The following is a 23371-nucleotide window of genomic DNA, read 5'->3' as shown; positions in this document are numbered from 1 at the left end:
ACTTGGAGTACAGAATCTCCAATGCAATGAAATGGAATATCCAATATAAATTCAATCCCTGATTCTACAAGTTATTTCTCATTAGGTATAAAAGCGTCTTATCATCACCAGCAAGTAACACAGCCTTTTACATGAATTCATTGTCTTATTCTAATTTAACAAACAACAGTTACAGAATATAATGGCATTAAAATAATTATTTAATGATTGCTTTAATCTATAGATTGAATGTAAACATGGAATATGATATTTAAAGGATAAGTAAACCTTTAAAATAAGTGAATGTAAAACTGATGAGGGGGCTATTCTAAGCACTTTTGTAATATACATTCATTGTTTATTTTGATATTAAGGGATACATGTAGGGGCAGATGTATGAAGGGTCGAATATCGAGGGTTGATTAACCCTCGATATTCGACTAGGAACTAAAATCGTTCGACTTCGAATATCGAAGTCGAACGATTTAGCGCAAATCCTGCGATCGAACGATCGAAGGATTATTCGTTCGATCGAACGATTAAATCCTTCGAATCGAACGATTCGAAGGATTTTAATCCAACGATCGAAGGAATATCCTTCGATCAAAAAATCTCAGCCAAGCCTATGGGGACCTTCCCCATAGGCTAACATTGACTTCGGTAGCTTTTAGCTGCCGAAGTAGGGGGTCGAAGTTTTTCTTAAAGAGACAGTACTTCGATTATCGAATGGTCGAATAGTCGAACGATTTTTAGTTCGAATCGTATGGGACATAGCAGGACAGTTTCATACAAAAGGGGTCCTTTACATAATGGCAGCCTACCGCCAAAACGTATACCCCAAGGAGTTCTTTTTTGTGGGGTCCTCATTTGCAGCAGGGCAAAGTGGAGCAAGGGAATCAAAGGAATTTAAATAACCCGTTTTCCCCTGGACCCCCCCCTTGTAGCTGTGGGTTTTAGTGCCCCAGCCGGCCAGCTTGCCCCCCCCCCCCCTCCTTCCCCTGTAGCTCGTGCACAGTGACGCTTGTGTATGCAAAAGTGCTGGTAGAGGAGGTCCAGGTAGGGGTAGGCAGAAGAAGTAGCTCCCCAGCGCCCCCAATCAGGCCGCTGCCTCTTCTGCCTACCCCTAGTTCCCTCCCTGTACTGCCCCAATATTTTCACTACTGTCCCAAAATGTTTCTGTAACTCCAAAACATTATTAACCTTAAATCTTAAATGTTTGTATATGTTGTGCATTTATGCCACTCCATGCTATTCAGTTATCGCTAGGGTTGCCACCGCTCCCCTTTAATACCGAACACATATGGAATCCACAGCCTGCATGGCTAATTAGCACTTCATTTTGATGCATGGCTGCACATAAGGCTAGAACTCCATGAGTGCTTTTCGTCGGATCGGCGACAAAATGCACGTGACAAGTCGAATGGAGTCGCACGTGTCAAGATATAATTGGACTGAATGAAAAGTCGGAGGTAACAACTATGTAGAAGGTCACGGGCACACTCAGGCCCTTCAAGGATGATTCCGAATGGTGCTCAAACACTTAAGGGAGACGGTTCTCCCAATTTTTATGTAACAAAGTAATACAAGTTGGCACACAGAGCGAGTGAAACCAGGGTCATACCCCTGGTACGTTTATTGCATCACAACATTTCGGGGGCGTTCCCACTTCGTCAGGAGTCACTACACCGTCCGACTGTCGGATGCTGCTTTCTGCATCCACATCTGACAGTCGTGTCGTATCGGATATAATGTAGTTTTAACCTGCGACTTTTCATTCAGTCCAATTAGAATCTTGACACCTGCGTCTCTATCCGACTTGTATCGTGCATTTTTTTCGTCGCCGGGCGTCGATTTCGATGAAAACCGCTCGTGGACGAAAACTAAACGCATGTGGCGTGTCGGATGTTCTGTAGATAGATACAGGAAATGAAGGAGAAATCGCAGGTTGCCATCTGGTTGTTATTTTACCAGCCTGGTCAGTAAAAATGATGGTTGATCCCAATGTTATTAATAGGCAAAAAAGATAAATATATAGGAAGGCCGGTATTTTTTTTCCAGAAAAGGTGGCAACCCTAATCACAGGTAAGAACTACATTTATCCGACTGTTGGATGAAAACGCAGGCTCAAGCTGCACTGTGAAGTTCTACCCGCGTACCATGAAGTCCTACCCAGAATCAATTCAGTCTGCAGCCATGCATCTAAATGAATTGCTAATTAGCCATGCAGGCTGTGGATTCCATATGTGTTCGGTATTAAAAGCATACCTTCTAACTGTCCCTTTTTTGGAGGGACAGTCCCTCTTTTGACAGCTCAACCTGCAGTCCCTCGTTTGTACTGGAAAGTCCCTATTTTCTGTGCACTGAACAGCCAGAAAAAGAAACAAAGTTTAAAACTTAATTGGCTTTTAGTAGAGAGACCAGAACATCTAACAGGTGCAAATAAGAAACAATTGTAACAATTTTGAGACACAAAAGCATACCTCCCAACATTTTGGAAGTTAAAAAGAGGGACAAAAATTTTTTCCCGCACGTAGCACAGCAATTTTTGACCACACCCCTTTCTGTGGCCACACCCCCTAATTACCATGTTTGTTTTACAAAATTTGGCAGGTTATGAAAGTTTGAAAATATTTCTCCTCATCTAAACTGTGTTTTTGTGTCTCAAAATTGTTACAAAGTATCTTATTTGCACCTGTTAGCTGTTCTGGGCTCTCTGCTAAAAGCCAATTAAGTGAGAAACTTTGTTTCTTTTTCTGGCTGTTCAGTGCAGAGAAAAGAGGGACTTTCCAGTACAAATGCGGGTTGAGCTGTCAAAAGAGGGACTGTCCCTCCGAAAAAGGGACAGTTGGGAGGTATGCAAAAGGAGAAATATTTTCAAACTTTCATAACCTGCCAAATTTTGTAAAATGAACATGGTAATTAGGGGGTGTGGGCACAGAAAGGGGCGTGGTTAAAAAATGTCGCTGCACTATGTGCGAAAAAATTTTTTGTCCCTCTTTTTACTTCCAAATTGTTGGGAGGTATGTTAAAAGGGTGAGGTGGCAATCCTAGTTATGGTACCATGCCATCTCAAAGTGCAATATGGGAGAATATCCTATGAGGTCCTAACTGTTTCAATGAACATATAAGAAAATTGTGAACTTTACTTTCACCCATTGATAAAAATCCCAAATAAATGGAGAGAACATGGATAAATGGCAGAACCTGACTTTGGAGGACTGTGGCAAACTCTAACTTCACTCTTGGATAAATATCACTGTCTAGAGGGAAAAAAGCAAACGGTGTGAGAAGGGGAGAGTAAATGAATGGTTAATTGAAGTGAACTGAACGAACAAAATCCACCCACTTAAAGAAACTGCCTCTCCCTAAAGGGGTGGGTCTAGCTCAGGTAGCCTGAGACTGTCACTTCCAACACAGAGCACAGGAGTTTTGCTGCTCAGCAATATAGAGATCCTCGCACACCCCTCATTCTCCCGGCTCTGGCATTACAAACACCCCTATTTTCATGACTCCTGAGAGCTGAATCTGCCCTTATGCTGCTGAGCTTCTACTTCAATGGCCTTTTGCTCGTGGGCTGCCTGCTGTCCTGGGGGAGATCGGGTAAGTGTAATGGGTCATAGTCCCGGATACTTTATGCACAGCTGCACCCATGGGTCACCAACCTGTAAGTCTGCATCTATTGCTAAACTACAACTCTCTGTTTGTGTCACAGTCCACAGCATCAGGAAGACCACAGGTTGGGCAGACAGGCTTCCCTTCTACACGTATTAAAGAGCTAAATCCAGCATTTAATCTTTTAAAAGGCACTGGGCAGATATAAATTTGGGGCTCAGTATTAGGCAGTTGTATTCTGCTGATGGTGCAGATATAGAGGGGTATATTTGCAAATACAGGAGCTGTTTTGCACCTGTGCACTAATCACACGTTTGCTTTTGTTAGTTTAACCCTTCAGCTGCCAGGGGATGCGTAAACAGTGTTAAACTGGTCATAGATTTAATCGTACGAATTTCCATTTCGTACAATTTTTGGGCAGTGTGTGGAGTGTCCCTGCATTTTTCGTGCAATGGTGATCGGTTGTTCAGTCAATCGGACTGGTTATAAAATTTCTGTCGGCTATCGATAATATCTCTGTATTTATTGCCAATCTGACGATATCAGTGGGAAACTGTCTCCAGCTTTGTCTTACATAACTTTCGTACGATTGCTGTCAGGGGCAGAACATCGGCTGATCTGTTCTTTTACTACTTTTATTTGATCTGAATGGTTAGTGGCAGGTCGGGAGATGGCACCTGACGGGTGCAGCGTCGATTCTGCACCGATCCCTCTACCTCCCCCCACACCACAATCCTCCTACCCCAAATAATAAATACACACCACTGGTTTGGACAGAGATGGCCGCAGTTGTTTATTTAAACACAAAAATAAAGTAATATTCATGTACAACATTTTTAACCATTTAACAACCGTTTGTATAACAAACTTTTTAAACCTTTAACATATTATTCCCCCACCCGGGGAGTAGGGAATGGGGGTGGGGTGTCTGTACCCATTCTCTTAACCCTAAACCGGGCTGCATACCATACTATGAGGACCCAGGCCTACCAGGCTACTTCCACTGACTATGAAATACCCCCTTTTAACTTCCCCTGGGGGTCCTTGCAAAGATACCCTCCGCAACTGCGACTAACACACATAATACAGGGAGGGAGGGTGGGATGCTGCGTCCTTCTTCCTCCATGTCCCGGCGTCGAATGGTAAGTATTACCGCTGTTCCTCCTCTGCTCCTACGCTCCCGGGACTCACCAGCCAATCAGTGCCCTGCAATAGAAAAAAAGGGGAGGGGCGGGGATAGCTGCACTCCTAAGGCCCCGTCAAGACCTTGTTGCCCCTCTTCGGGCCATGAGGTCCCCGCATGATAGTTCATCCGACATCAACATCGATATCTGCACGTCTATAGCCAGCTTCTTACTTAAAGTTGGGAGTAAATTCACTGTTAAGGGACGAGACAAACGCTGCGATTCATGTATCACGAGGAAACTTCGGGTGACTTTCGGAAAACAAAGCACTCCGAGTGCCACCCCGTCGTCGATTTTCATTCTAGCCGACGGGAAAGCAGATTGGGGAAATTAGTCGCCCCAAAGAGGAGGAGATCTGTCGTCCTAAGTAGAAACAAATCCGTAACAGTGGCTCCTACAGATGAGCCACTATTTCCTTCTTTCATATGTTCCATCACAAGGGAACGCATGAGTTAACGCAGCCCATTCTTCTTTATGGGGTTGTATTCACTGCATTGCTGGGAATTGCTGAATATGATAAAACTCCCCATTGGACTGGCCTAGTGGCTGACAAATGGGCCCCAGCCTATGACTAGTCCCATCTTTATCATTGTCTCTCCCATGGGTGTAATGGTAAAGTTCATTCATATGAGAAACGCACCCTGTATCTGAGAATTAAATCAAACTTCTGACCTAGTGCCGACATTTATATTTAGCTTGCTGCTCCTTCTGGGTGTGATGCAGAGATATGGTTATTCTGGAATGTCAGCCTGTACAGTAGGCACATTGCTCCGCATTCCAGTTACTGTATATGTAATCACTCTGATCTGTTTAAAGGACCAGCACAAACACAGGCCAAACAAGTCTTTTAATGAGTGGGATAAACATAATTAGGGTTAATTGTCCTGCAGGGAAAACATTCCTTTTTTTTTACTTATTTTATCTTTGTACCCTGCACTGCTGTTTACACTAATACTATTAATAATATTAGCCCTAACCCTAATACAATAGGGAATGAACAGTTAAAGACATTATTTGGGCATCGGCAGAACAGCATGAGTTGTGCGCTGAATTCAGAATCACAGATGGAAATTGCACTGACTCTAAAGTAACATGATTAAGAAGACATTGAGTGTGCATGTTTTGATGAATCTGATGCAATTAGTGGTGAAAAGTCTCATTGGGTTTCTATAATTTATGGCGTTATTTATAAACGCTGGGCAAATTTGCACCTGGGCAGTACCCACAGCAACCAATCAGATGATTGCTTTCAATGTTCAACCTGCAGCTGCCTGAAGAAAAGCTAATCATTGATTGGTTGCTATGGGTTACTGCCCAGGTGCAAATTTGCCCAGGGCTAAAACACCAATAGGGTTATGTAATAAAAGGCACTAAGTTTGCCCAGGAGCAATAACCCATAGCAACCAATCAGCAGGAAGCATTTACTGGCAAACATCTCATTGGTTGCTATGGGTTATTGCTCCTGTGCAAACTTAGTGACCTTTATTACATATAGGGGTAAGTATGCTGCGCCCATTGACCTCCAGTGGGAATTCTAAATTGCCACCATGTTCAGATTGTTCCACTGTTCCCAAACATGAGTAGGCGCACTTGTGCAGAATGAGCAAACAAATGTCCTAGACATGAGCCCACCCTAAAACAAATGTGGCATGAGCTTCAAATGGTTAAAAAAAAAAACAAAAAAACTTTTAAACATAATTCCACATTAAAATATGAAAAAATGCCAGGGTTTTGTCTTTTTTATATGACTTTTCGGCAGGGCCGCCATCAGGGGGGGACAGGGGGACAAGTGTTCCGGGCCTGAAGGGGGGCCCGGCAGTGCTGCATTTTTGAAAGAGCCAGGCCCCCATTACCAGCGCCCGAGCCGTGCGGTAATTTTGTAGGTTGTCGTATGCAGAAGTGCCGAAGAGCCGAAGTCGCGAAAACAGCCGAAGTCCCGAAGCGGTGAAAAGACCCGAAGTCACGAAAACAGCCAAAATTAAAGTCCTGAATCGGCGAAAAGACCCAAAGTCACGAAAGGAGGCGAAGTTGAAGTCCTGAAGCCTTGAGTTCAATTCTACTGAACACCAGTTTGTGTTTTTTTTTGTTTAGTTTTTTAATCCCCTGGCCCCTGCCACCAATGTTTTTTTAAAAATAAATTTTGGGGGCCCCAATTTATATTTGTAACTTGTAAGGGGGGGCCTTGGCACCATTTTTTTTTAAATAAAAATTTTCGGGCCCCCAATTTTTTTTAACTTGTAAGGGGGCCCCTGCCACCAATGTTTTTTTTTTAAAAAATTAAATGGAAAAAAAATTTTAACAAATTTTTTGGGGCCCCCAATTTATTTTAACTTATAAGGGGACTCTGACCATCAATAGCTTTTTATACTTGTGGGGGGTTACTTTTTTAGCGCTGATGTCTGTGTGGTCTTTTAACTGTGATGTGGAGTGGGCGGGATATGGGGTGGGGCAGCTTTCTGGATATTGGGTTTCTAATTAACTGATCCCTTATTATCTTCTTAACCTGTTAAATATCAATGTTGCATTTAAGTGGAAAAAAGGATTGCAGGCAGCATTATTATAATAATAATAATAATAATAACAATATATCAGTGGGTTGAACTTACTACTGTGGCAGCTTATACGGTGGAGATCTTTTTAAAAACAAATGTTCTGCATAAGAGAAAATGTTCCTCTATAATTTAAAACAAAATTATTTAACTATTCTTGGAAAAGGAATCCATGATCCATGAATATTGAATTTTCACTTGTTTTCCTGTTTACAGATACAGAAGGACAATGCCATAGCTTTACAGATCTCAACATACACAACTCCATTATTGGGACGGCGCTGAAAGTGCAATTGCTCCTTTATACACCTGAAAATCCAAAATGTGCCCAAGATTTAAATGAAGACAATTCCACTGGCTTTCAGTATCTGAATGTTACGAGGAAGACTGTTTTTATTACCCATGGCTACAGGCCAACAGGTTCCCCGCCAGTATGGATAGACAATATTGTCAAAAAGTTTCTTGATATTCAGGATTTCAATGTCATATTAGTGGACTGGAACCGCGGAGCCACGACCGTCCTTTACCACAATGCTGCGGCCAAAACCAGAAAAGTTGCAGACATTTTAAAAAGACTTATTGACAACATGCTGGTAAGGAAAAAGCAGAGAAACGTAATAATTTTTTATAATATTGTACATTTTGGGGGTTATTTATTGAAGTCTGAATGTCAAAAACCTAAAAAATTTGACTTTTTTTTTAACTATAAAATCTGAATTTTTAGTGGAAAAAAACCCTCAAATTTTCGAGATTTATTATACCCTGAAGATGGAAAAAGTCGGAATCCCGAAAATCTGCCATCTCAGATCTGCAGAGGTTGTATATTAGTCAATGAAAGAGGTCCCTATTCTATTTGGAAGTTTGGAATTAGCCTAAAAATTGGACTGTTTCGGGCAAAAATCTGAAAAATGTGGGCTTTTCGGGAAAAAGACCATAAATAGTACATACGATTCGGATTTTCGATCAATTTTATCAAGTTTGTCCTGATCCGATTAAATAGTGCCTTTTTAATATATATATATATAAAATCGTGAATTCTAGTTTGGTCAGACCTTTTTTTATTTAAATGCTTATTTTTAAAAATTCGGATTTTGATAAATAAGGCCCTTTGTGTAACCCAAACAATATTTTATTAAGTTATTAGTTTTGTTCTTTTGGGCAGCAAGATGAGAACATGCTGCTAGAAATATCAAAACTCAGGGATCGTTCTGTAATTGGGATCTTTATACCTTTTTAGTCTGCTGAAATCATTTAAACATGGACTCATGCAGCTTAGTTGGGATCCAGTTCAAGCTACTGTTTTATTATTACAGAGAGAAGGAAATTATATTTTAAAAATTGCAATGATTTGCTTAATATGGAGTCTATATAGTTTGGAGCTATATATAGTCTATATAGTTTGGAGCTTTCTGGATAATGGGTTTCCAAAGATTCTGTCAAAAATGACTTAGGAAGAAAGGTGATGAAGAGAAAAACCCAATTTTGCCTGAAGGAAAGGGCACTTTTGAGTGTGACAGATGTAAAAGAATTCCTGCCGTAGTTGTAGGACTGGTTTAATTAGTCCTCTGGGTGAAATGTAAGTGTGTAAAATAGGGATGGGCCATTTCTTTGTGACATAACTAAAAATAATTTAATTAGCAGTAGCCAGACAACTAAAAATAGGCTCCTATAATGTTTAACTCAGCCAAACAAGCACTTTGCATATAAGGGAAAGAAAATAAAATGATCAGATTGATCAGAAAAATGTAGACTAGCAACAACCTGCACATAAATGTGACCAGCTTTAGCTGCCTAGTATTATGTTACAGAGACTATTTACTACAATGGTTTTAGGTTCAGAAAAGCCATAGAATTCCCTATCGATTATTCATGTTCCTCTTTAGAATATGTGACCAGACATGAGTTTCTATTTCAGGGTCGGACTGGACCATTGGGGTCCCTCTCGCATGCAAGAATGCCGTTGTGAGACGCGCATGTTTAAACACTGGTGTGCTGCGCCGCATATAATTTTTTTGGGGGATCAGTTGATAGGGGAGTGTGTGTGGGCAGGCTGGGGCCCACCTGTTTGTTTCCCGGTGTCCCGCCGGCCCAGTCCCTGTTTTATTCAATGAAGAAAGGAAAAATGACAATTCAGCTCAGATTTATAGCAAATCCTGCCTAAATGCTGTTTCACAGCGGAACCTCCAGAAAGGCCTGTTTGGTATCCTGAGTTGGCAGATGGGATAGGAATTTTCTAGTTATTATTTAAACGGCATGTAAAGTCTAAAATAGAATAAGGCTAGAAATTTTTTATTTTGTATACTAAACATAAACATGAACTTACTGCACAACAAACCTAATTAAACAAATGATTTATGCTTTCAAAGTCAGCTACAGGGGGGTACCTTTGTTAAACATCCTTGCAAGACCAAGACTGTGCACATGCTCAGTGTGGTCTGGGCTGCTTAGGGATCGTCATAAACAAAGCTGCTTGAGTTCTGCATGGCTGGGAAGTAAGGCGGGGGCTCCCCCTGCTGTTCATAAGTATGATTGTTTCCCTGCAGAGCAGTTGGGGACCATCTGACAATTCCTATCCACAGCAGTAAATGAAGGGAGAATTTCACTGCATACAGTCAGGTTTCTAATAAAAACGGTACACATTTTTTAATTAAAGTATATTGGAGATAGGTTTCTTTTTTATTAAAGAAAGTAAAAATGGGATATTATTTTTTTGCCTTTACATGCCCTTTAAGGGACAATAAACACCATTTTCCAATATTAGTTCCTTGTTTGTTCTCTGTTTTAATCAGGAAATATCTACATTTTTTTATTTCTTGCTTTAAACAGGGCAACGTTTGAAAATAAAATTGAATTTTATTTCCTGGTCCCAGTGATTAAAGTGAAGCAAGCCACAGCCCACTGAGAAGCCTCTGTATAATTAAGCCCCTCCCTTCCCTCTAGCAACATAGCATACACATATGATTTTCTAGTAGACTTAAGGTATGAAGATCCAAATTACAGAAAGATCCATTCTTCAGAAAACCCCAGGTCCCAAGCATTCCTGATAGCAGGTCCCATATCTGTAATTGCGTAATGGTAAATAAGCATAGCACAAAGTTAAATATACAAAAGATTTAAGAGACACAAGCACAACAGACATTGCTTTTGGGTTACCTACCAAAGATTTCATACAGAATTACCCGATTTATTTAAATTTGTTTCTAACAGAGCCAAGGGGCGACACTTGATTCTATCTATATGGTCGGAGTCAGCCTTGGTGCACATGTATCTGGATTTGTCGGGAAAATGTACAATGGCTCTATTGGAAGAATTACAGGTGATGTGTTTATGTCCGTGTCCTATAGTTATTCTGTATTGATTGTATTTATGTTGAAAATGTAAAAAAATACATACTGTATGTTAGTGATGTGCATGCAGACCCGATATCTGCGGGATTAACCGTGAGTCGGGCAGGTTCAAGCCGACCTCGCTCGCTTCGTCGGTTGAGCTCTTCTACAGCTCTCCCCGCCCACCACTGTCAAATTCCGACTTCCGGGTTAGTCTTTTTATAGACGATGCGCCTGCTCGCCCCGCCCCTTTTGTGATGTCATCAGCGGGTCTATAAGAGGAACTTAGAAATGCGGGTGTGGGCCAAGGGAGGACAGGTCATTGTGGGGTGCAACATTATAAATGTTAGAAGGAACATAAATGGGTCCAACACATACATGAGAATGAAATGAAGAATCTTACCTTTTCTGTAGTTTTACTGCACCAGTCTTTTAGATTCCCTCTGCCCTCACCTCTCCATCATTGCCCAGCAGTACTAGGGGAAGCACAGAGTCTAGCAACTTGCGAATATCTGCTGCAATTAGCAACACTCCTAACATTATCCTAGATGCTAATCTCTTATGACATCTTTGATGGTCTGAATCATTGCTACTATAGAGATGCTTCAAGCAGAAGGAATTGCTAAAACTAAGTCAGCTTTATCAGAAAGTTCTATATAAATACACCAGTAAACCCTCAAAGTAATGCTGCTCTGAGTCCCCTGTCAAAAGAATCACCACATTTCTTTCCTTCTATTGTGTACTCATGGGCTTCTGTATCAGACTTCCTGTTTTCATCTTAAATCTCCTTGCCCCGGGTGTGAGCATGCTCAGTTTGCTCCTCTCTCCCTGCTGTAATCTGAGCCCAGAGCTATGAGTGAGCAGGGAGAGACTCAGGCAGAAAGTAATGTCACCCCAAGCTAATATGGCAGCTGCTATCCTAAACAAACAGTGAGAGATTCTAGAGCGGTTTACTCAGATATGGTAAAGAATTCTGCATAATAAATAAAGTCTTATAGCTTTCACTATTGTGGCCAATCTATTGGCAATAAACTGCTTCAACAGCTTTCCTTCTCCTGTAAGCTTTAAGCTGGTTCTATAAGTTCAATATATAAAATATGGCATTTCTAGCAGATAAATTTTATGGTTTAGTTCTCCTTTAATTACTTTTTAGGAACCCATTGCCCTTTGCTGCAATAACCCTGTCCTATGAGTGAGCTTATAAACTTGCATCGTCAAACATGGGACACATTTAAATATCAAAATTGTCGTTTGCTACAGGCCTGGATCCCGCAGGACCACTTTTTAATGGGAAGCCCCCTGAAGAAAGATTGCACTATACAGATGCCCAGTTTGTGGATGTGGTTCATACAGACACTGATGGTAAATGCATTTTAATGTGTGTGGTTTATATTCAAAGCATTCTGTATCTCACTGACCTGTTCTACTAATTGGGATTAGGTGAAAAGGAAAGTGATTTGTTAAATGCACTATTATTAAATTTATTTCTGCCATTTAAGGGACATTAACATTTTCCATTCAAGGACTGGGCTACAAGGAGAGTTTGGGACACATTGATTTCTACCCTAACGGAGGAACTGACCAGCCTGGCTGCCCAAAGACAATATTATCTGGTGAATAATGCTAGAAATGCTGTATTTTGTATACTAAACATGAACTTACTGCACCTCAAGCCTAATCAAAGTTGGCCACAGGGGGGTCACCACCTTGTAGCTTTTTAAGCCTCTTTGCAAGACCAAGACTGTGCACATGCTCAGTGTGGTCTGGGCTGCTTAGGGATCGTCGTAAATGATCAAAACATCACAAGTCAAATAATATCTGCCAGAAGCCGATACAGCAAGACTGATTAATAATCAGAATATACAGACTGCACGGGGTCCTGTGTTGTCATGTAATCTAATGTGGATTTTATAGTTTTTGTATTGTTTAATACAAACTTTCTCCAACTCTGCAGAACCAGTGGCTGCAGCAAAATAATCCTCCAAATAGAATTCCAGTTTATCTGTTTAAATCTGGCTCCATGATCTTTGTCCCTGCAGCTGGAGTTGGAAACAGTAAAGGGAATGTAAAGGCATATATAAAATTCAATACAAATCTCTACACAGCCGCCAACTGCTCTACAGGGAAACAAACAAAACTGCTTGAGTTCTGCATGGCTGGAAAGGCGTCAGGGCTCCCCCTGCTGTTCATAAGTATGATTGTTTCCCTGCAGAGCAGTTAGGGACCATCTGACAATTCCTATTGGGGCCCCAATTTTTTTTTAACTTGTAAGGGAGACCCTGGCACCAATGTTTTGGCCCTAGCCCTGACCATCAATAGCTTTTTATAACTTGTGTGTGGGGGGGTTACTTTTTAGCGCTGATGTCTGTGTGAAGTGGGGCTTGGGTGGAGTGGGCGGGATCTGGGGTGGGGCTTGGGTGCCAGTGTGGACGGGGCCCAGAGGGCCCCGAAAGTTTTGTTGTATGGTGCCCCGTGATTTCTAATGGCTGCCCTGCTTGGTGCACATTAATGTACTGCAAATAAATCGTATTTGTTTCCATTTGCATATACAGGGTCTGAATATTTTAAGTGTGATCACCAGAGATCCGTGTTTCTGTACATCGCCTCCCTAACAAATAACGGTGACCTTGTCGGTTTCCCTTGCAAAAGCTACAGAGACTACCGGATTGGAAACTGCACTGACTGCAAGGAATTCCTGCCCCTGTCCTGCCCAGTTTTAGGTACGGTATGATTTTAAGGGTAAAATAATTATTTGTAATATTTCATAAGCAATATAAACCACCCAGGGGTTATTTAAAGGGACTTGTCACCCTACTAAATATTTCCAAATTAGTTTCTATCATGTTAGTTGAGCAAAATTAAATTTACTTACACTACATTCATTATTTGCATTTTGTTTCCTTCAGTCTTGGAATTACACAATCACAGCACTCAGGCAGGAGCCATTTTGTGTTACTTTTTTTTTTTTTTTTTTTTTTTTTACTCTAATAAATTCGAATGTACTCAAAACTCGAATGGGCGGTTCTTTATGAAAAAACTCGAACATCTTATATTTGATTGAATAGTCCTCTCGGGAAAAAAACTTGAATGTCAGGAAGGCAATTAACATATTCAAATGGTTTCACGGGCCTCTGCCATTGACTTCTATACGAACTCGACAGGTTTTAGGTGGCGAATATTCAAATTAGAAATGTTTCCAGGGTTGATGTGTTGGGTTAATGCCCGTACACATTGCCCTACACAATTATAGAACGTCAGGAGGGAGAGGAAATGTGAGGAGGAAAGTGGCATCTAGAAAGTGCTGAAGGAAAGTGAAAGTATTTGGCTGCCCTACCTTTATTAAAAACCTTTATAACAGGTATGGATGCTTTAATGGAAAAAAGAATTTGGGTTCAATGTTTAATTTGCAAACGACTTTTATTATACAGCTTTTTATGTGTAGGTGACGGGTCCACTTTAATGTCAAATCAGGATTTCTTGCGTGAGGTCATCCAGATATTGCAAAGTACAACTTTAAGCATCTTTAAGTTATTAGAGGAAGGGGTGTTTTGGACCCTGTGGCCACCCGAGGCAGCTGCGATGCGACACCCCTATACGCTTAACTTTATAGCGTTGAAACTACACCACTAGTGCAGAGAGCGCAATTGCAGTTCCAATTTAATAATCATAATTTAGCTCTTGTAGTTACCAGGAGCAGCTTTTTGCCACCCCTGCTGATTTTCCCCTGATTGGGGCAACTACGAGTATTTATTTTAGCAAATGGTGCTAGTGGTGTTAGGAGTGCATAGTTTTGGAGGCAGGGGCAGATTTTGAAAATACAAATTGCCCTAGGATTGAGGGGAAAGATTTAGAGCACTGGAGTCATAAGTGCTCCGTTATGGAATGTTTAGGGCAAATGAATTAAAGGGGACCTGTCACCCAGACATAAAAAGCTGTATAATAAAAGTCCTTTTCAAATTAAACATGAAATCCAAATTCATTTTTTTTATTTACTCATTTAAAAATCTCAGCTGTCAATCAAATATCGCCTGCCCCTCCTCTATGCCTTAGGCATAGAGGCGGGGCAGGCAATTACTTTCACTTTCCATTCAGCACTTCCTACATGTCACTGCTCTTCCCACATTCCCCCAGTTCTCTTCACCGTTTAATTGTGTAGCCAGGACATGGGGATGGACATCAGGTCCCCCATTCTGGTGCACAAACAAGATTCTGAGATGATACAAGACTTGTCTTAATAACAGTGTCCACAAAATGGCTCCTGCCTGCTTGTTATAATTATGAATTCCCAGACTGAAGGAAACAAGATTCAAATGTGTAGTGTATATAGTGTAATTAAAGTTTATTTAGCTTGACTAACGTGATAAAATAGGATTTGTAATCATTTTTTTGGGTGAAGGGTCCCTTTAAATGTGTATGATTTAATATTGCTTTAAAGCATAGCTGTCAACGTTGCAGAGCACGCAGTTGGGGGTCGGGGGAATATATTTCCGGGTATATGACATAAGCATGATGTCAGTGTATGTAACATCATGTGCGCAACAACTCCTGAAACTACTGCACATGTGCATATCGCTCTCGTCTTTGAAATGTCCTGCATATGTGCACATTGGATTTTTGCCAAAAAACCTGTGGAATCATCAGAAATGGGGCGAATGCGTAAGAGTGATGGGAGACCGGGGGACAGACTGCAAAATCTGTTAACTCCCGAGAAAATCACAGGCGGGTGGGGCTTTGACAGCACTGTGTGTCTTTGTGGAAAAATATTTTTATATGAGTTGCATTTTTCACATTAATTGGGTTATTTATCAGAGGTTGAATTTTTGTGATTTTTGTTTTACTCTAATAAATTCCAATGAACTCACAACTCGAAATGGAGGTTATTTATGAAAAAACTTGAAACGTCTAATATTTGATTGTCTAAAATTCGAATTCCATTCGAATGTCAGGAAGGCAATTAACCTCTTCAAATGGTTCAGCTGACCTCTGCCATTGACTTGTAAATGAGCTCGGCAGGTTTTAGGTGGCGATTATTTGAATTAGAACCGTTTCCATAGTCGAGGTGTTTTAAATCTCACATTCGACTTGGTGCTTTTTAATTCAAATTTGTGATAAAAAAAAAAGAGAAATATCGAATTTTCCATTCTAACCTTAATAAATCTGCACCTGAATGTGTGTTTAACAGGGTTTTACGCCGATAAGTGGAAAGATCATCTTGTGAAGAAGAATCCTCCGGGAACAAAAGCTTTCTTTGACACAGCAGCTAAGGATCCATTTTGCAGTGAGTGAAATTGAATTTGCATAAAATAGAATCATGATATTAGGCAAAAAGGACAATGGAACTCAATGGAATGCGCAGTCTAGGGGCCAACTTTGGTGAGGTGAGCTATTGAGGAGCTGTTACTTGAGGGTTCCCTCGGCAACAGACTCCCATATGATAAATGGAGTCGCTCAACATCATCTTGGGTTGTTCATCCCAGTAGTAAACTCTCAGCATAGTTCATGATCTTCTGGACTCTCCAAGGACTTTCCCAACATGACCAAACTGAAATAGCCTGTTGGCTGTTGGTAGCAGAGGATTCAGTGGTCAGTGACAGTGTGATTTGGGAATAAGAAGACCCTAGTTCTGTGGCCTTATGACTTTATAACATGGAGATATATTATAATTTACACAAGTGAACAAGTATATTACCAGCAAATATTTATAACTACAGGCATGTTGATGTTTCTGTCTCAAGTGGTGTCTGTTCTGTCATTATTCATACATTTCCAATTATGTCATTTTACAGTATTTCATTATTATCTGGACTTTATGACCTGGAGCAGCCAAACCAGAAGGGGCTATATCACCATTAGACTGATGTCCCTTAAAGGAAATGTAACCGAGTCAAAGCTGGACAAGTGAGTGGCAGTAGAAATCTATTATCTCTATGGGACAGTTGTCCTTGAAATTAACTTTTAGCATGATGTCAGCATTTTGCATTAGGTTATTATACTTTTACATATTGAAGTTTTTTGCATTTTCGTTGGAACTCAAACTGTTATCTTGTTGTAAGAGTCCCAAGCCTAGCAACTAGGTGGTAGATCCTAATGTGAAACTATAATAACAATACAAACCTCATCTTACAATTATTTTGCTTTCTTGTTTGAGGGTTAGCAAGAGAGACTGGGTGGGAAGAGTCTGGATAATGAGTTTCACTAAAATACAGTTTCCACCTACTTGGGTGTAGAGTGCCTTTGAGCCACATATATATAAACCAACTTGATTTTCTGACTAGAAAAAGTAGGACTAGATCAAGTTCTGTTCAATTTGCTACATTTATTGGCCAGAATATACAGTATTAAAGTTATGCAGTTGTACAAAGACCTCTGTGCAGCTTGTGGCGCAGAAAAAGGCTACAAAAAATCCCTTGTAGGGTGGCATCTGGCCTACAACCCTTTAGATCACTGGTTGCCAAACTTTGGGGTTGTTGCCCCAGGGGGGGCCTGGAGCAGGTGGTCTTAGACTGAAGGCCAGCTAGCGTGAGATTGAGGGAGAACCCCTGTTTTCTGTGCAGAGTACTCGGCTGCGTAGTCTACCAAGCAGGGTATTTGGAATTTACTTGAAAGGCGAACAGTAAAATTGAACAATGCACAAATGTTGGGTGATGGCAGACATCATTTGTGGTAGAATAGACTAGTGTGCAAAGAGGCCCATTAAGGGCACTGATGCATAAGAATACTCACAATCGGATAACTGAGCTGTCCGTAGTTTTCCTGCCGCTGCAAAAGCCCTACCTCTTCCGGTTTTGCCATAAGTCGGGTTAGGGGAAGATGTGGAGCGCAGATCTGCAGAGTGAGTCGCCCTGTCGCCGTTTTTCAGTTGACAGGAAACAGTGTTTTCAAACAGTGTTTTTTTAATAAAGCATTGATGCTAATAAACTTAATGCAGGGTAGTTCTATTATTAGTGTGGGTAGAATTAATTTTATTTATAAAAAAAATTTGTGTCTTACAGTTCCTTTAAGAGGGGCCACATGGGAAATAACTGTTCAGTGAATTTGCAATTGATCCTCAGCATTCAGCTCAGATTCAAAAGCAACAGTTATAACCCGTGTGCCCCCCCCAAGTCAGTGATTGGTTACTGCCTGGTAACCAATCAGTGGAAACCAAAAGAGCAGGAAGTAGTGTTCTGGCTATTATGTTAGACATCCAGTCACTCCAACCTTTATACATTACATTTTTGGCTAACTAACTATATTAGAAAAATGTTTTATTTGGCACATACAATCTATTTACCCAGTTTTTATTTTTATACTGAACAATTCCTTTAAGGCTTCCTTGAACTGGCCATACCTCTATATTTGGCTAATTTGATCACACTACTGGGCCATATCAGGGTTATCTCGTTATTTTACATATGGCCAACAATCATGCATCAGGCTTTTAGAGACTCGTTTGGATACATCAATGCAGTCTTTTATTAACCTACACCATATATCCGGCAGGTCACCGTACACAAACCAATAAGCTTTTATCTTGTGTTGTGTCATTCTCAGTATCTCCAGTATCTGAAATGAAACCCAACAGATTGCATTCGCTACACAGGCCAGGGAAAAAACTTTGAAGCTGGCAGCAAGGGGATCTGTGCAGGGAGGTATTCCATGCAGGAGATTTATAGAAAAGCAAACTAGTAATGCACCGAATCCAGGATTCGTCTTTTTTCAGCATGATTCAGATTCGGCTGAATCTTTCTGCCCGGGCGAATCCTAAATTGCATATGCAAATTAGGGGCGGAAGGGAAATTGCGTGACTTTTAGGTAACAAATATTTTTCCCATCCCTAATTTGCATATGCAAATTAGGATGTGGATCGGTATTCGGTCTAATCTTTCACAAAGGATTCGGGGTTTCGCTTAATCCAAAATAGTGGATTCAGTGCATCCCTAAAGCAAACGGAATGAAAACACAAATAAACAAATATGAGATGTATTTTTTTTTTGGATCTTTTGAATCCTCCACAATCGGATGCTTCTGCCAAACATAAACCCTGTACTTCAAAATGACCTACAAATGTATCTCTCCTTATTTAGGGACCATACAATGTTTGAACAATATAAAGAAGTGAGCCTGCTGGCCAAATTTGATCAAGATTTGGACCCAATAACCAGTATTTCTGTCACCTTTGCAACCGGCTCTGTCATAGGCCCGAAGTTTAAACTGAGAGTTCTGAGAATGAGGCTGAGACCACTCACAAACACAAACAGGTAAAACAGGATTTGTATGTAAGGGTTGGGGAATAAGGAAAAGACCAAATAATGTCATTTCATTTGTTTTCTTCCATCTGCCTCACTAAATATAGTGCCAGTAGACAGTACTTGGTAAAAAGAAAATTCCAAGCATATGACTGAATATCATTAAATAAATAAAAGACTTGGCAGCAGCAGCAGCAGCAGCAGCAACATACCCGAATAATTTACTAAGCCATAGGGGGTAATTATCAGCCGCCATTCTGAAATCTCATCAATCACACTGCTCTCCTCCCTATGATTCATCTTTATTTGCTGTTTATAAAGACTTCAAATGGCATAATGCCCTGTGAGTTTTTCAGTTTTGGGGGAACCGGTGGCACTGAATAAAGACTGGTGAATTTATAATTATTTAATTGCGTTGGCATAGAGACATAGAAGCTTAAAACGACTCATTACTAACCCATATATATATATATATATATATATATATATATATATATATATATATATATATATATATATATATATATATATATATATATATATATATATATATATATATATATATATATATAGTTAGAATTTACAGGAATATACAGTACAGGTATGGGACCAGTTATCCCGAATGCTCGGGACCTGGGATCTTCCGGATAATGGATCTTACCGTAATTTGGATCTTCATACCTTAAGTCTACTAGAAAATTATGAAAACATTAAAAATAGGCTGGTTTTGCTTCCAATGAGGATTAATTATATCTTAGTTGGGATCAAGTACAAGATACTGTTTTATTATTACAGAGAAAAAGGAAATTGTTTTTAAAAATGTGGATTATTTGGATAAAAAGGAGTCTATGGGAGACTGCCATTCCGTAATTTTCTGGATAACAGGTTCCTAGATAACGGATTCCATACATGTACAGGTGTGGGCTCCATTATCCGGAAACCTGTTCTCCAAAATGCTCAGAATTACAGAGAGGCTGTCTCCCATAGACTTTTTTTTTTTTTTTATCAAGTTTTTAAAAAAAATAATTTCATTTTTCTCTGTAATAATAAAAGAGTAGCTTGTACTTGATCCCAACTAAGATATAATTAATCCTTATTGGAAGCAAAACCAGCCTATTGGGTTTATTTAATGTTTACATGATTTTACTACTAGACTTAAAGCGGTGTTCTCCTTTAAGTTAACTTTTAATATGTTATAGAGCGGCCAATTCTAATCAACTTTTCAATTGGTCTACATTATATATTTTTTATAGTTTTTGAACTATTAGCTGTCTTCTTCTGACTCTTTCCAGTGTTCAAATCTATAAACAAACGCTCTGCAAGGCTACACGTTTATTGTTACTTTTTACTACTCCTTTTTCTATTCAGGCCTCTCCTATTCATATAAATCAATGCATGGTTGCTAGGGTAATTTGGACCCTAGCAAACAGATGGCTGAAATTGCAAACTGGAGAGCTGCCAAATAAAAAAACTAAATAACTCAAAAACTACAAATAATAAAAAATTGAAAACCAATTGCAAATTGTCTCAGAATATCACTCTCTACATCATACTAAAAGTTAATTTAAAGGTGAACAACCCCTTTAAGCTATGAAAATCCAAATTACAGAAATATCCATTATCGGGAAAACCCCAGATCCAAAGCATTCTGGATAACAGATCCCATACCTGTAGTATAAATGATGTATATTATAAATTCTTATTGTACATATTGTGTTTTTGGGAGGGATATTGGCTTTAAATTAAAAATTAAAAAAATATTGTTCTAATATATAGAATAAGAATATGGAATGGTTTGTGTGTGTGATGTCTTGTTCTCTTTCTCTCTTCCAGACCCATATTGTGTCGCTATGACTTTGTGCTACTGGAAAATGTAGAGATGGAATTTAATCCAATCCCTTGTGAAGATACAAACCTGTAATTGAAAAAAAAAAACCTCTGACAGATCAATATACATCTTATGACACGGAGTATTTTTTCAGAAATGTGTTTAATTCGATTACATATCAGTGGTAACGAATCATATATAGGACATGTTTCTCTTTGCATATATTTGGGGAGTATCTTTTATATTTACTCCTGGCTTGGACGGTACAGGCATGGACAAATGGAGTCTCTGACTTTTAGGGGGTTACTAATAAAAATCGATATTTTTTTTTTTTTTTTTTTTAAATAAAGCCTGACCAAACTAGAATTCACAATTGTACCTTATTTATTATCAAAAAATCCCGATTTAATCGGATTGGGGACAAACGCAATAATATTTAGACAAAACCTGAATCATACAAGTTTTTTCCCAAATCGTCCGTTTTTTCCCGAAAAGCCACAATTTTTCAGATTTTTGCCAAAAAATCTGAAATAGTCGGGTTTTCGGGGGTCAATTCCAGCACAGACCACAGAAACTTCCAAATAGTTCTGAGGTCTGAGATGCCAGATTTTCGGATTCTGACTTTTTGCAGCATCTGGATTTTATAAATCCAGAAAAACTCTAGTTTATTTTCTCAGTAAAAATTCAGATTTTATACTAAATAAAACTTGAATTTTTCAATTTTTTTTTTTTTTTACCATTTGGACTTTAATAAATAACCCCCTGAATGAGGTTTATTAAGGGTCCTGTTCTTCAAGAACCATGAAACAGATAAACCTCTCACAGTACATTCATGTGTACAGAGTAAGCAAGGCCTTAAAATACTCTCTAGTGAATGAGTTTGTTTTTAAATTTTAAATCACTGTATATAAAAATGAAAAGTTGTATCTTTTGTATAATTATCGGCTGGTGTTTTGATTTAGGTACTTCCGTATGTTCCTTGGAAAGAGGAACCATTAACTCTTGTGACATTTATTTCCCAAGCTAGGCTGATGCATAGTTCTGACAGTTGGTGGAATCTGACATTTGAAGGAGATACCGTGTCGTTAGCTGCTGGGAGTTTAGTCGATTGTAGTTCCTCGTCCCTCCACTCATGAACAAGCATCTCTCAGAAACAGAGGAATCCCTCTTTTGAATCAGTTGGCAGAGTTTCACATCGTATTTCTTCCATGACAGATGGGTATAACTCTCATTTAATGGAGAACCACCTGAACCTGTAGGAGATGTATAAAGTTAAATGAAAATGTGACACTTTATTAAATCTTGGGCATTGATATTCTGTATTTTATTTATATATATATATATATATATATATATATATATATATATATATATATATATATATATATATATATATTCTTTCTGATATTTTTCTATTTTTATATGTGATCACCATTGACGAACTGCTAAGAAATGTGAATATCTGTATAAACATGACACATGTATAGTTTTGTATAAAATAAATTATTCATGTCGAGTAGGTACCGGCCTGAATTATTGCATGAGTGGAACTATTGCATGAGTGGAACTATTGCATGAGTGGAACTATTGCATGAGTGGAACTATTGCATGAGTGGAATTTATTGGCTGCGCTGGGTTGACTGCTGTTATAGTCTTTGGAGAGTTTATTGATGGGGTTGGATGTGCGTGTGTTGGGGGGGGCGGGTTGATAAGGTTCATTGTAGTTGAATAGAAAACTTCGAAGGAACTTGTGCAACACAGGTTTGGAAGGTGAAAGGTTTATAGCCACATTTATTGCAGAAGAATTAAAGTGTTCCCAGTTGCCATTGGGACCAGTGAAAGTGGATGGAAGGAGAGTCTATTTGGAGATGGGCTTATCCTATCCTATATAATAAAGTTGAAGTGTCTCTGCGTCCAGTCCCTGTGTCCGTGGGATTGCGCTACTGCGCATGTGCCCCACGGACCGTCTCTGGCGCATACCTCCCAACTGTCTCGCGAGAGCTGCGCATATGCTGCAGCCCAGCCAGCGCCGCCATCTTTATTTTACTGATGCGGGTCACGCTGCAGCCACAACACTCTCCAGACAGCCACACTCTCTCACAACAGGCCCTTCTCCTCTGAGCAGCAGGGGCTGGCTGAGAGACGAGAACGAGCAGGCAGGCAGAGCGCATAGGAGAAAGGAATGCGGGGCTGGCTAAGATCAGAGGAGAAGGCGGGTGCGGAGAGCAGAGTCAAGCATGGACATGGAACGAAGGGAGGGTGAGATATTGAGCGGCAAGCACGTCGGACATAGAAGGTAGGGCTAAGCAAGACGGACACAAAAGGGGGGCTGACAGCAACAAACAGTGACACAGAAGGAGGGCTGACAGTAACAAGCAGTGACACAGAAGGAGGGCTGACAGTAACAAGCAGTGACACAGAAGGAGGGCTGACAGCAACAAACAGTGACACAGAAGGAGGGCTGACAGTAACAAGCAGTGACACAGAAGGAGGGCTGACAGTAACAAGCAGTGACACAGAAGGAGGGATGACAGTAACAAGCAGTGACACAGAAGGAGGGCTGACAGCAACAAGCAGTGACACAGAAGGAGGGCTGACAGTAACAAGCAGTGACACAGAAGGAGGGCTGACAGCAACAAACAGTGACACAGAAGGAGGGCTGACA

At 40.0% G+C, this 23371-nt stretch overlaps 1 protein-coding gene across 1 annotated transcript; it reads left to right on the top strand.

Moving 5' to 3' along the window:
- Nucleotides 1-3399: 3399 nt before the first annotated feature.
- Nucleotides 3400-22219, top strand: liph.S (lipase, member H S homeolog). Its single transcript, NM_001094386.1, is given in 11 exon segments — nt 3400-3579; nt 7541-7917; nt 10532-10640; nt 11911-12012; nt 12174-12263; nt 13203-13370; nt 15833-15928; nt 16437-16548; nt 18717-18890; nt 20712-20813; nt 21197-22219. Coding segments are annotated over 10 exon segments (1383 nt in total). The 5' UTR covers nt 3400-3512; the 3' UTR covers nt 20800-20813; nt 21197-22219.
- The last annotated feature ends 1152 nt before the right edge of the window (nt 22220-23371 follow it).

This window comes from Xenopus laevis, chromosome 2S, assembly GCF_017654675.1.
Source record: "Xenopus laevis strain J_2021 chromosome 2S, Xenopus_laevis_v10.1, whole genome shotgun sequence".
Lineage (NCBI taxonomy): Eukaryota > Metazoa > Chordata > Amphibia > Anura > Pipidae > Xenopus > Xenopus laevis.
This window is presented reverse-complemented; position numbering and strand designations above follow the sequence as displayed.